We start from the raw sequence: 12,955 nt of genomic DNA, 5'->3' as shown, positions 1-12,955 counted from the left end.
CAGGCTCAGGACGGGTGGGTCCGATACAGACAGTGGAGAGGGTGTGGCTGGCTGGGCAAGCTGAGCCCTGGGATGGGAGAGGAGAGAGCCTGGGGACAGCTGGGTGGAGGCAGAGGCCATCCCAGCAGAGCACCAAGAACCGAAGTAGAAACCGGCGAGGGGCCGGGAGGCAAGAAGGCAGTGGTGGGGCCAGGCAACAACAAGCTGGGATGAGCTGGACTGGACAGGAGAGAAGGGCACAGGACACAAGCCCTGGGTTATGCAAAGGGGGTTCTCAGCAGGGGAAGGATGAAGAACTTGGGTGACAGAAAGTGGATTTGAGGGAAGACAGACTGGAAGGAAACACAGAGGCTGGATGGTGAATACATAGTCCCGGGGAGAGACGGCAGGGCCCCAGGCAAGGGTGAGAGGGGTGGTGGGGACAAGAGGGGTGGAGGGGACAAAAGGGGTAGACGGGCCCAGAGAGGGTGGAGAAGGGAATGGACAAGTCCCAGGATGAGAGGGATGGTGAGAAACAGGAGGCGGCCAGGTTTCGGGCCTGAGCTCCAGGGGAAAGGCGTTATTTACAGAGTGGGGAGCAGTTGCCACACTGGAGTCTCCTAAGAGGTCGGCACGGCATGTGGGGACATCGGCAAGGAGCAGACATCACTGCCAGAGCTCAGGGCAGAAGTGAGCTGGGAAACTCCGACTGGGGACTCTTGGGGTTTTCTGGAAGGTGTACAAGGGCACAGACAGGCCCACCTGAGGTCACCTCGGGAGTCACTGCAGGAGGGAATCTGGGTAACAGGAGCATGCAGCGCAGACGCGGAGAGATGCCACAGAGACGTTGAGCTGGATGGGGACAGAGACGGGACCATGGAAGTGCCATGTTGGTGTGACTGGGTTTGAGCAAGCAGGGACGAAAGTCTGACCACACTGTGTCAGTGAGACAACAGCTATGAGAAGGTGGAAGCCATGTGTGCAGAACTCTCCCGGGGAGATGAACAGTGAATGGGGAAGTTGGGGGGTGTGCAGAACTCTCCCGGAGAGATGAGCAGTGAATGGGGAAGGGGGTGGGGGGTGTGTGCAGAACTCTCCCAAGGAGATGAGCAGTGAGTGGGGAAGTTGGGTGGGGAAGGGTACAGAACTCTCCCAGCGAGATGAGCAGTGAGTGGGGAAGTTGAGAGGGGGCTACAGAACTCTCCCGGGGAGATGAGCAGTGAGTGGGGAAGTTGGGGGTGGGTACAGAACTCTCCCGGGGAGATGACCAGTGAGTGGGGAAGTTGTGGAGGGGTGCAGAACTCTCCTGGGGAGATGAGCAGTGAGTGCGGAAGTTGCGGCGGGGTACAGAACTCTCCCAGGGAGATGAGCAGTGAGTGGGGAAGTTGGGGTGTGTGTGTGTGCAGAACTCTCCCAGGGAGATGAGCAGTGAGTGGGGAAGTTGGGGGGGGGTACAGAACTTTCCCAGGGAGATGAGCAGTGAGTGGGGAAGTTGGGGGGAGGGTGCAGAACTCTCCCAGGGAGATAAGCAGTGAGTGGGGAAGTTGGAGGGAGGGTGCAGAAGTCTCCCAGGGAGATGAGCAGTGAGCAGGGAAGGTGGGCGGGGGGTCCGTGAAGCCAAGGGAGCTTCTGGAGACAGAAGTGGGTGGAGTGTCTTCATAAGCAAATGGGCATGACATAAGAGAAGGCAGAGGTCAAAAGCAGAAACACTGGTGGCAGACGTGCCCACAGGCTCAGACAACGTTGCAACCAGGATGTTAACTCGGAAGCTCCAGGCCCTGTCAAGCCATTTCCTTTCAACGGCACTGAGGCTGTCTTCACTTAAATGTCACAGATACAAATTACTGCACACTCCAAAGTGTAAATCAGGAGTTTATTTCAGGTTAAATTATCTTTTGAAATAAGACTGTTTGGGCAGCCGTAAATGTAAAAACAACTAAGATGTCTGCACGAGTAAAACGGGGAAGTGGCAGGGATGCTGGTGTCATCAGGGCAGGGCTAGAACCTGGTCCCTCAGACCAGCCCTCCCCTTGAAGAGCTGTGCCTCTAAGTAAGGGCCAGGGTAAGTATGAATACACCCCTCACTGCCGTGGGCATAGGTGCTTCTGCCTGACCTGTGCCCAGTAGAGGCCCCTTCCCCAGTCAGTGGGTTACGGGAATGCATCCACAAGGCATGGGTTGGAAGCCTGGCTTCCTCATTTACTAATGGAGTGGGCTTTGACCACTCCTGCATCTTCTGGCCTGTATAAAGGGAAAGCCAACCAAGCCAGCCACCCACCAGAGCTGCAGGAGGTGAAGGAAAGGGCGTGGGCACCGTCACCATTCAGCAAGACCCACACCACCCACAATGCCCAATGCTCAGGGGGCCATCACCCCATGATGGCCCCATGGGAGCTGCCACAGTGTGGACAGGTGCTCCATGGGACACCAGCAAGGGCACAGATGCAAACAGGAAACACCGTGTCTTCCTACACTGGCTCGCGCTGGTATCAAAGACAGGCAGGCTGTTTTTATTATTTTTACCTTCCAGACAAATTGGCCTAGCCTAGTAACCTTTGATATTTAAAACTTGCTTCGCTCCTTCGTCATCCAGGGCAGAAAAATGAACCCCAGGCTGCTCCCCTCCCTCTGGAGCTCTTGGAGAGCCAGGATGAGGTGAGGGGTTGACAGATTAAACACAATTTGGTACTTACAATCAAAGCCCTAATTAGGTGATTTCATAAAAGAAGAGAGAATATTCTGATCATAGTGTATTTTATTACAAGTGTGGAGGTGGTAAGGCCTGCCTAAAACTGATAAAGCACATGTAACAATCCATACACCTGGGTGCTTTTAGATCTAACAAGGAGAGGCTTGTTACAGGAATATCGTCAATAGCAGCATCACCGTCATCATCATCATCACCAACCTGCATCAGTCACCATCAATGAGACCATCGTCAACATGACCACTGTCACCGTCACCACCATTATCACCACCACCACTACTATCACTATCACCATCAATATCACCAGCATCACCACCATCAGCACCATCATCACCACCACCACCACTATCACTATCAATATCACCAGCATCACCACCATCACCATCATCATCACCATCACTTGCATCACTCACCATCAGTATGACCATCATCACTGTCACCACCATCCTCACCACCATCATCATCACCACCACCACCATCACCATCATCACCATCCATATCATCACCATCACCGCCATCATCACAATCATCATCACCATCACCTGCTATCACTCACCATCAACGTGATCACTGTCACTACCATTATCATCAGCACTGCCATCATCATTAGTACCATGACTTAATCTATAAGTAGAAAGAGGAAGGGGGTGATGTACACAAGTAGTCTCAATGGCACACTGAGTGACAGACACTCCTGCTGTTTAGCGCCCAGCAACTGTGAATCCTAAATGCCTAGCAATGCTTGGCACAGTCCCAGACAACAGAAGACTGCATCCTGACCCCCAGTGTCTGTAGCAGAAAAGCTCAAGGGCTATAAGACTCATCCAAAGAGACTGGAAGAATCTGAATATCTAGGGAAGGCAAATAAAATGCCTTTGCTTGACAAGTTCCCCAGCAGCACAAGGCAACGCCGCAACCATGACTGTGTATTTGGCAACCACAGGCCATGTTCAGGGAGAAGGGCTGTTGAGCCACCATTAGATGCCATAGTGACTTTGGTCATGCTCTGTGAGGGCAGAATGGAAAGAGACCTTAATGGGCATGGAGTCCGGTATGCTGGTCCTGTCTCACAGTGGAGCCAGCTGCTGCTCTGCAGATTCCTCAGCATCACTGGGATTCTGGGTTATGGGCTGGAAGCCTGACAGCTGTACTATTCACAGGTTCTTTGGGTAATTCCAATGTGGAGGTTACAGCTCAGCTAGAAACCTCATTTATTCTGCTGCACTGCCATCACCATCACCATGACCATGCTCACCACCATCATCAGCACCATCACTGTCGCCATGACCACCATCATCACCATCACCATGATTACCATCACCATCACCACCACCACCAACAACCACCACCATCATCACCATCATCAACCACCACCATCATCACCATCACCATGGCCACCATCACTATCACCATGACCACCCTCACCACCATCATCAGCACCATCACTATCAACCACCACCATCATCATCACTGTCACCATGACCACCACCATCACCACGGTTACCGTCACCATCACCACCACCATCAGCACCATCATCATCTTCACCTTCACCACCATCACTATCAACCACCACCATCATCATCATCACTGTCACCATGACCACCACCATCACCATTACCACGGTTACCGTCACCATCACCACCACCACCATCAGCACCATCATCATCTTCACCTTCACCATCATCACTATCAACCACCATCATCATCACTGCCACCACCACCATCACCGCCTTCATCATCAACACCATCATTATCACCATCAGCCTTACCATCACCACCTTCATCATCACCACCACCACCATCACCAGCCTCATGATGACCATCAGCAACAGCATCATCACCACCTTCACCATCACCACCAACACCACTGCTATCATTACAGCCACTATTTACTGAGCATCTACTATGTTCCAGGAATACCATATTACCATATATTTGTTTTCTATTTTTAGCCTCTTAGCAACCCTGTGAATTTGGTATAATTATCTCCACATTACACATGAGGAAATTCAGGCCCTTAGAGAGACAATAGGTTGTCGAGGACAGCATAGCAAGGCAAGGCAATGGGCTAGTCCAGATGAAACCCAGACCACCATGCCTCTTTGAATTACTGTTCCACTTCCTCAGGGCTGCCTCCTGACTCCTTTCCTTGAATCCTGTCTTGATTCAAAGGCACCTCTGTCCATCCCTGAACAGTCTGTTATTCAACACTACTCCCTGTACGCCGTGTGTGTGTGTGCCCTGTATGGCACCCTTTCTGCTTAAAGTTGCCAGAGTGGTTTCTGCTGCCTGCATGAGTGCCTGCTCTAATGCAACCACATGCCTCATACATGTGTAGACAAGGGGGAGTGAGTATAGCAAGGTGTTCAAATGGTGACTCAGGAAGGAAAGAAGCTTTGGGTCAAGTACAACATGCAGTGCCTGCAGGACAAAGGTAGGGGTTCTGCATTCCTCCCGGTCACTTACAGGCACCTGGAAGATGCAGACATGAAGCTGTGCCTCTCTTGGCATCACACGAGTTGCGGTTTGGACCAGCTTCTTTAACTACATCAGTAAGACACTCCAAAGAGTTTGGGGAGGGCATGAGGGAGGAGATTAAAGACACTCTAGAACCCTAAGAGGAGTATGAGGGATACACGAAGCTGGATCCTAGACCACTTGCAGACATTCCAACTGACACTGTAGCCAGAGGTCAAGGGGCCAACCAGTCCAGAGCCTATGACCCCGCCCATTGGTTCTTGGAGGCTAGGCAAGGCTGGAAATCAAAACCAGAGAAGCCAGCTAAGGCATTTCTACCCAGACAGAAGAGGGGGCACACAGGCGGGAGTTGGAACAGCTGTCTCCCCTGGAAGGGGAGAGCTCTCCATACTACCTCCAGAGGCTTCCTGGCTGCAGGAGAAACCACTCAATCCTGGGGAGGCGGATCCATCAATAAGACAGGCGGGGGAGAGGAGGAGATGCAGCCTTCCATTCCGAGGCCTAGAGAAGGATGGCCTGCAGGCCAAATCCCTGTTTTGTAAATAAAGTTTTATTGGAACACGACTACACTCTGATTTACATACTGTCTATGGCTGCTTTTGCACTACAGTGGCAGTTGAATCATTATGACAGAGTCCATGCGACACCGCAAAGCCTAAGATGTTACCCGACTGGCTCTTTATAGCAAAAGCAGATGGCTCCTGTGCTAACCTGAGGCCCAAGGTGGGGAGAGGATGTCCTGAGAGCCCCAGCCAGCTTGGGACCCTCCTGGAGCCGGCAACTGAGGCATAGGACAGATACGGGGCATGTGGAGTGTGGAGTGTGGAGTGATACCAAGTCAAGCTCAATACAGATCATCAAAATGTGTTAACCTTTTCTAATCAGAAAGAAACATCAACACTTTCAAATACCATCTTGTCCACAATTATTTCAAGTGACAAAAAACAGACTTTTCTTGAGTTTTCAAGATAAAATGTGCTTGCAATCTACTGGGGAAAATTAAGGAATGTTTTTTCCATCCAAAGCAGTAATTAGGAAGCAGATGTTGGTGCAGATGTGTTTACCAGCCACAGCCAAGCCTCATGATGTGTTTTTCTAATGCAGCTGAGTAATGTATCTCCACATTCACACAGACATTTCAGCATTCACAGCCTGTGGCATACCTAGGGACACAGCTGCATACAAACCACATCAATGTGCTTTCTTTGAGGCGGGGGGAAGTCGGCAGCTCTGCAAAATGCTGCTCACAGCTCAGCTGAAATGCTACCCAACCGCAGCCAGCCTGGCTGTTCTCTTGTGCCAGGTATGAAAGATGGCGGCTTATGCTTCTGATGATATCCACACGTGCTTCCTCTCAGGTGGACCCAAGGGGAAGGGAGCATCAGCAGAGAAAACAGGGAAGGCATAATAACTGTCTGGTCCTGGACATTTTTCCCTGGCTAAGTCTTGCAAAGGGCTGCAGAGAAAAATGTACAACTATGTAGGGAGTCATTAGCAGAAGGCTTGACTGAGGGGCAGGAAGTCTGAACTGGATCTTGAAGGATGCATAGGAGTTTTCCAGGGCAAAGAATCCAGGAAGATTGAACAGCTAGAAGCAAAGTGGGACTCCAGCAGAGTGGCTGGAGGGGCCTGGGCTGGTGAGGACCATGGAAGGGCTGGGGAATGGCTTGGGTAAAGGATGAGGCTTGAGATTCCACCCCGGAGGCCACCACGAGCCAATAGGATGGGAGCACTGCTTTGGGATGGGAAGAGAACGCTGACAGCCTGCAGAGGATGGACCCTGGCACAAAGAGCCCTGGGCATCCAGCAGAGTTCCTCCTCTGAGATCTCCCTCTGTTCCTCCAGGATGAAGAGCCACATCCCCTCCCACCCCACACTGCTCTGCTGCTTAGTGTAGCATCCACATCTCGACACCCTCCAGATTTGAAGCTCCTTGAGATCAGAGAAAGAGAAAAAAGAAGGCACTGACAGAGAAGTCCTTCAATAGTGATGTCCAGGAATTCACCTGACTTTGAGCACCAAGGAAACAGAGAAACAGCCCCCTGTCCTCCTAAAGCAGTGCCTGCACCCCACCTATGCCCCGTGAGCCCAGGGCCCCTTCTCACCAGCTCCACTCCACAGGCCGCCCCCACCACTTAACCCCCCACGGCTTCCCCTCTCCTGCGGGACCAACAGCCCCCTGCGCCCCCGCTTCACCTCCCCGTGAGGCCACGGTGCACACACTGGGCGGGCCATCACTTGGCCTTGTCATTTAGGATGCAGCCTCCCAGAGGGCAGGGCTCACATCCCTGGAGCCTTCAGTGTTTCCTAGACACATGCACTTCCTGCTCTCCTCGGCTCTCACACTTGGTCTTACAGGGAAGTGTGAAGATGATTTGCTTTTTCACATCATGGTTCCACTTGTGGGCATTTTTCCCCGAAAGAAATGAAAACAGGGTCTTGAACAAATGGTTGCATCTATGCTCATAGCTGCATTATCCACGACACCCAAAAGGTGGAAGCCACCGAGGGTCCCCTGACAGATGTCCACGCACATGATCCACACAATGAAGTATTATTTACCTTAAAAATATTATTCAGCTTAAAAAGGAAGGATCAAAAATTCCAACACAGGCTACAGCGTGGACGAACCTCGAAAACATTGTACTCAGTGAAATCAGCCAGACACCAAAGGACAAACACTTTATGCTTCTACTCATATCAAGTCCCTACAGCAGGAAAATCTATAGACACAGAAAGTAGAACGGGGGTTGCCAGAGGCTGAGGAGAGGGGAGAGTTATGTTTGATGGGGACAGAGTTTCAATTTAGCAAGATTAAGAGAGTTCTGGAGATGAATGGCAGGCAACTGCACAGCCATGTAAATGTACTTAATGCCACTGAACTGCATACTTAAAAGTGGTTAAAATGGCATAAATTTTGTTATGTGTATTTTACCACTTAATGAAAAAGCACATTGGGGCGTATCTGTCCCATGCAGTGGTGGAAGGCTTGCTTTTTTTTTTCTTTTTCTTTTCTTTTCTTTTTTTTTTTTTTTTTGAGATGGAGTCTTGCTCTGTCACCCAGGCTGGAGTGCAATGGCACTATCTCGGCTCACTGCAACCTCCGCCTCCCGGGTTCAAGCGATTCTCCTGCCTCAGCCTCCCGAGTAGCTGGGATTACAGGCACATGCCACCACACCCGGCTAATTTTTGTATTTTCAGTAGAGATGGTGTTTCACCATATTGGCCAGGCTGGTCTTGAACTCCAACCTCAAGCAATCCGCCTGCCTCGGTCTCCCAAAGTGCTAGGCTTACAGGAGAGAGCCACCGCGCCTGGCCAGGCTTGCTTTTTTAATTTTTATTTTGGAGACAGGGTTTCGCTCTGTCACCCAGGCTGCAGGGCAGTGGCATGATCTCGGCTTGCTGTAGCCTTAAACCCCCAGGCTCAAGTGATCCTCCCACCTCAGCCTCCTGAGTAGCTGGGGCCACAGGCACATGCCACCATACCCGGCTAATTTTTAAATTTTTTGTAGAGATGGGGTCTCACCATGTTGCCCAGGCTAGTCTCAAACTAGATCAAGTAATCCACCTCCCCTCGGCCTCCCAAAGCACTGAGATTACAGGTATGAGCTGCTGCACCTGGCCGGAAGGACTGCTTTTGTCATGTGATGGTGCCACCCATGCCTGGTGGGGGTACCAGAACTATCCTGGGGCTTTGTCCGCCACGTCCTTCCCCGTCTCATGACTCTGATCTGCCCCTCTCCACGTTCCACATAGAGACCTGCTGACGGGGTAGATGGCCGACTCCAGAACTGAATAGAGTTTGCATCCCAGCTATGGAGGGTGGACAAGAGAGCCCGGCTCCTCGTGCATCTGGTGGAACATGGACAGCATGGAGGCGCGGCACTGACCAGACCTGAGTCTTGAGCCCAGTTCTGGCACCAGCTGTGCGAGCAGGATGCTCGCCTTGCTTTCCTGGGGCTCTGTTTCTTCCCTTCTACAACAGGGTAACAGTTCCCACCGAGGCAGCAGGTGAGGATGACCTGAGATGCCCCCTGCAAGGCCTTCCCGGTGCCCCCCTAGGGTCAGGGCTGGCTGGGGTGCATGCCACTGCAGCGTGTGAGAAACAAACTTACCCGTTTAAACCCAAAGAATGGACTTAGAGACCCAGAGAACAGCGAAAATGAGACTCTTAATGATGGTTTTGCAAATCAGGTGTCTGATGGGCAGGCACACCCAGCACGGTTTCAACAAGCAATTTATCCCCCAGTGCACAGGTCCGTCCCCCAGTTCCTCAAAGGCTGAGTACTGTGGGTTACAATTTTTCCGGACGTTGCCTATTGGTTGTTGGATTGGGGCTTTAGGTGTTTTTTTAAAGGATTGTTTTGCTGCGTTTTGGTGCAGCCCACAATGTGTTGCAATTTTAGTTAACTTAGGGGCTTTTTAAGTATTTGACTTATGACCCATGTAGCTGGGCAGGCCGATAAGAACAGACAAATCGAGCAATTTTGCAGGCTAGTAAACTTTCATCTCAGACTAAACTTTTTTGGTTTGGGTGAGGGCCACTAAGGGGCAGGGGCTGACAAGCAGGTATTGGCTATTTAAGCAGGGGCTTAGTATATTTTGTTTCTTTTGTAGTTTGCTGACCTAAGCCAAATTTTTTTTGAGACGGAGTCTCACTCTGTTGCCCAGGCTGGAGTGCAGTGGTGCGGTCTTGGCTCACTGCAAGCTCCGCTCCCCGGGTTCACGCTGTTCTCCTGCCTCAGCTTCCTGAGTAGCTGGGACTACAGGTGCCTGCCACCATGCCTGGCTAATTTTTTGTATCTTTAGTAGAGATGGGGTTTCAACGTGTTAGCAGGATGGTCTCGATCTCCTGACCTCGTGATCCGCCCGCCTCAGCCTCCCAAAGTGCTGGGATTACAGGCGTGAGCCACCGCGCCCGGCTGACGTAAACCAATTTAAGGCACTTTGTTTTGGAAATGGACCACTGTATACATTATTTCCTTTAAACGCGCTCAGCACTCACCTGGTTGTAGAGGGCGCAGATGTGCAAGGCTGTGTTCCCTGAGGCGTTCTGGGCACTCATGTCTGCCCCGTAGAACAGCAGGTGCTCCAGGTGCTGCACGTGCCCGTACCTGCAGGCCTGAAACACAGAACCCAGGCTGTGAATCAGGAACCCTCCACCACGACGGCTGCATGCACACACAAAGTACACCAGCCACTCGGCTGCTCCACCAGAACCCCAAGGCAGGGCAGGGCCTGTGCGGACCCCAACCACCCACCCACCCACCATCTGGGCAAGCGCTCCAAAGACATCAGCATGCACCACCAGACCCCTGGCTGTGGATCAGGGAGGACCTTCATGGCGGGATTGGGGACTGCTGCTCAGCCGTGAGACAGAGGGTCTGGGAAGGGGCCCCAAAGTCCCTTCCATCCTGATCCAGGGGCCTAGAGCCCAGAGGTGCAGGACATCTTTCTCCCATCCTCAGTGCCCAGCTCCACAAGATGCAAACCAGAAGTCTCAGCCCCAGCTTCGGTTACCCAAGCTCCCCCTTCCAGGGGGGCGGCACAAAATGGCCAGGAGAGGCCTTCACAGCCTCTTCCCTGCACTGCATCCACAGGAGTGAGCCCTGTCCTTCTATGTGCGATGGACGGCCCCACGATTGCTTTAATGCAGTCCAGCTCCTAAGTAAGTTGCAGGATGCAGGAGTAGGGCAGACCCGCACTATGATCAACTCCTCTCTGAGAACTGCAACATGTGTGGCTTGTGAACCATCAGGGCCTGGGGGTCAAACAGACCCAGGCCTGAATCATTTATCAGAACTTTCGCCTGAGCACCTATGTGTACCCTCATCTGTAGGCAGAAACAACCCTCAACCCTTGCAGGGTTCAGATGAGAATCACGTGGGACAAAGAACCCCACAGGACCTCACATGAGGCTGGGCACTGAGTCAGCACTTGGTAAGCCAGCGCTGCCCCTCCCCACCCAAGCTCACAGGGGCCAGGGAGGTCCCCGCGCAGGTGACGAGGGCCCCTCTGTCCAGCCACACACTGCTCGACATGGTGGCCACAACCTTGGACCTGGAGAAAAGTCGGTCCTGACCTAACACGTCTCACCCCCAGGGTCGGGAGAGAAAGAGGTGAGCCCCGCCAAGGGCAGGCAGCCGAGGGGTGTTGAGAGCAGTAGGCACCGCGGTAGCCCAGGAAGGGGTTCTCATGAATCCTGCTCTACTGCTAATTGAGACAGATAGAGGTGAATTTCACCTTCTCAGGGTCCACGAGAAAGAGCTACACCTCAGCAATTAACAGTGAGAAAAGATGACAGGGAAGATATTGAAACTATTAATTGGATGAGCTGTAAAAAAAAAAAAAAAAAACACGAGAAATTTCCATTTACCATCGCTGTGCCTCCCGCAAATCTCATTAATTTATAAAGTAGATCCCTGTTGCAGATCTCGTTGCTGTCACCTGCCCAGCCCCCACACCCCTTCTTCTGGGAACTGCACCTGTGTTTGCCTTGGGGGCTACCCCGGCTCCACTCTCAGAGGTCCAGGGAAGGCCTCCCCACCCTGCTCCTGCAGAGGCACAGGACACAGGCAGGAGCCATCAGGTTCCATCTCCCCAGGCAGAGTAAGGGACGCCCAGGTGACCTTAGAGAAGCTGCCAAGCCCCAAGCTAGAACATTCATCAGAACTACTGGGGAAAAAGTTCTTTCTTTCTTCCAGAGTGGGGAGCAGAAAAGTGAGAGAGGCCTGGAGCTGCTGGGACCCTCAACACAGAAGGGATGTGTGACAGGGGCAGGGAGAGGAAGAAAGGAAAGGAAAGAAAGAGAGGAGACAGGAAGAGACATGCACAAAGCCAAGATGACACTGTCTGAGCCCCTCTAAGCTGCAACTGACCCTGGAATTTCAGGGACATAACAGTGAGGCATAACTCCCTCCCCTCACCCACCCGTTTGCATTGGGATTTGTGTTCCTTGAACTGAAGGATCCCTGGCTATTTGGCACTCCCCAAAGGACTTCTGGGAGGCAACACTTTGTTACAGCTTAATTTAATTGCTCTGTGGTCAATAAAGACAACTAATGTTAGCATAAAAACACTGAACAATTAATCCATACTCATTATTCCCCTTCCCCTGGTTAATCTGAATTTATGAGCTTGTAAGTTCCATCAGTCAGATGGCGCCAGAGCACTCTTCCCTTGCAAGGGCAAAATAGGCTCAATGGGAAGAGATGAAACGGAGCCGCTGACTCCGGGCGGACATCTTGTAGGCGTGTTCCCAAGAGCATGTTTCCATTTTCCGCTTTTCCCACGTCCATTGTTTCATAACACACAAACCCGGGAAATACAGAGAAGGGCTGAACAAAAACCAAAAGTCACCCAGAATCCCAGAGTCTTAGCAGTAGCAGTAATTTTTTTTTTTTTTCAAGTGTCATTTCAGCTAGTCTCTTATTTCTGTTTTAACCCCTGGTGGTTGAGGCACGGAGCTCGGGCCTGCTGAGGAAGATGCAGCTGCCATGCAGGGGGGTGAGGGGGATCCAAGCCAGGTGGTGGGCAGAAGGGTCCACAGACGGCTGCACGCAGGGCTCTGCACACACAAGGACACTCAGGAAAGGGAATGGGAGCTGGGCTCTGTCAAAGAAGGAAGTTACAAATACAGTACAGGAGAAAACTAGAATATGCCTTGTGGTGTTGGCTTGGAATGGGATTATCAGTAGAAACTCATGGTTCCTAATATAGAGACTAATAAAAATGAAAATGATGCCCATGTGTCTACCCATCCCTAACTCTGCCTACTGAGAGGGTGCAGG

General features: G+C 51.8%; 1 protein-coding gene across 3 annotated transcripts in view; it reads right to left on the bottom strand.

The window, feature by feature from the left end:
• The window catches only part of SHANK2 (SH3 and multiple ankyrin repeat domains 2), a 694,542-nt gene that overhangs the window by 508,395 nt on the left and 173,192 nt on the right, over positions 1-12,955 (bottom strand). For all 3 annotated transcript variants that reach the window (XM_054524157.1, XM_054524158.1, XM_054524159.1), the window contains one exon: positions 10,171-10,287. In XM_054524157.1, coding sequence (XP_054380132.1) covers positions 10,171-10,287 — 117 coding nt within the window. The remainder of the gene's footprint in view (positions 1-10,170; positions 10,288-12,955) is intronic.

The sequence above is a fragment of the Pongo abelii genome, chromosome 9, assembly GCF_028885655.2.
Source record: "Pongo abelii isolate AG06213 chromosome 9, NHGRI_mPonAbe1-v2.0_pri, whole genome shotgun sequence".
In the NCBI taxonomy this organism is placed as follows: domain Eukaryota; kingdom Metazoa; phylum Chordata; class Mammalia; order Primates; family Hominidae; genus Pongo; species Pongo abelii.
This window is presented reverse-complemented; position numbering and strand designations above follow the sequence as displayed.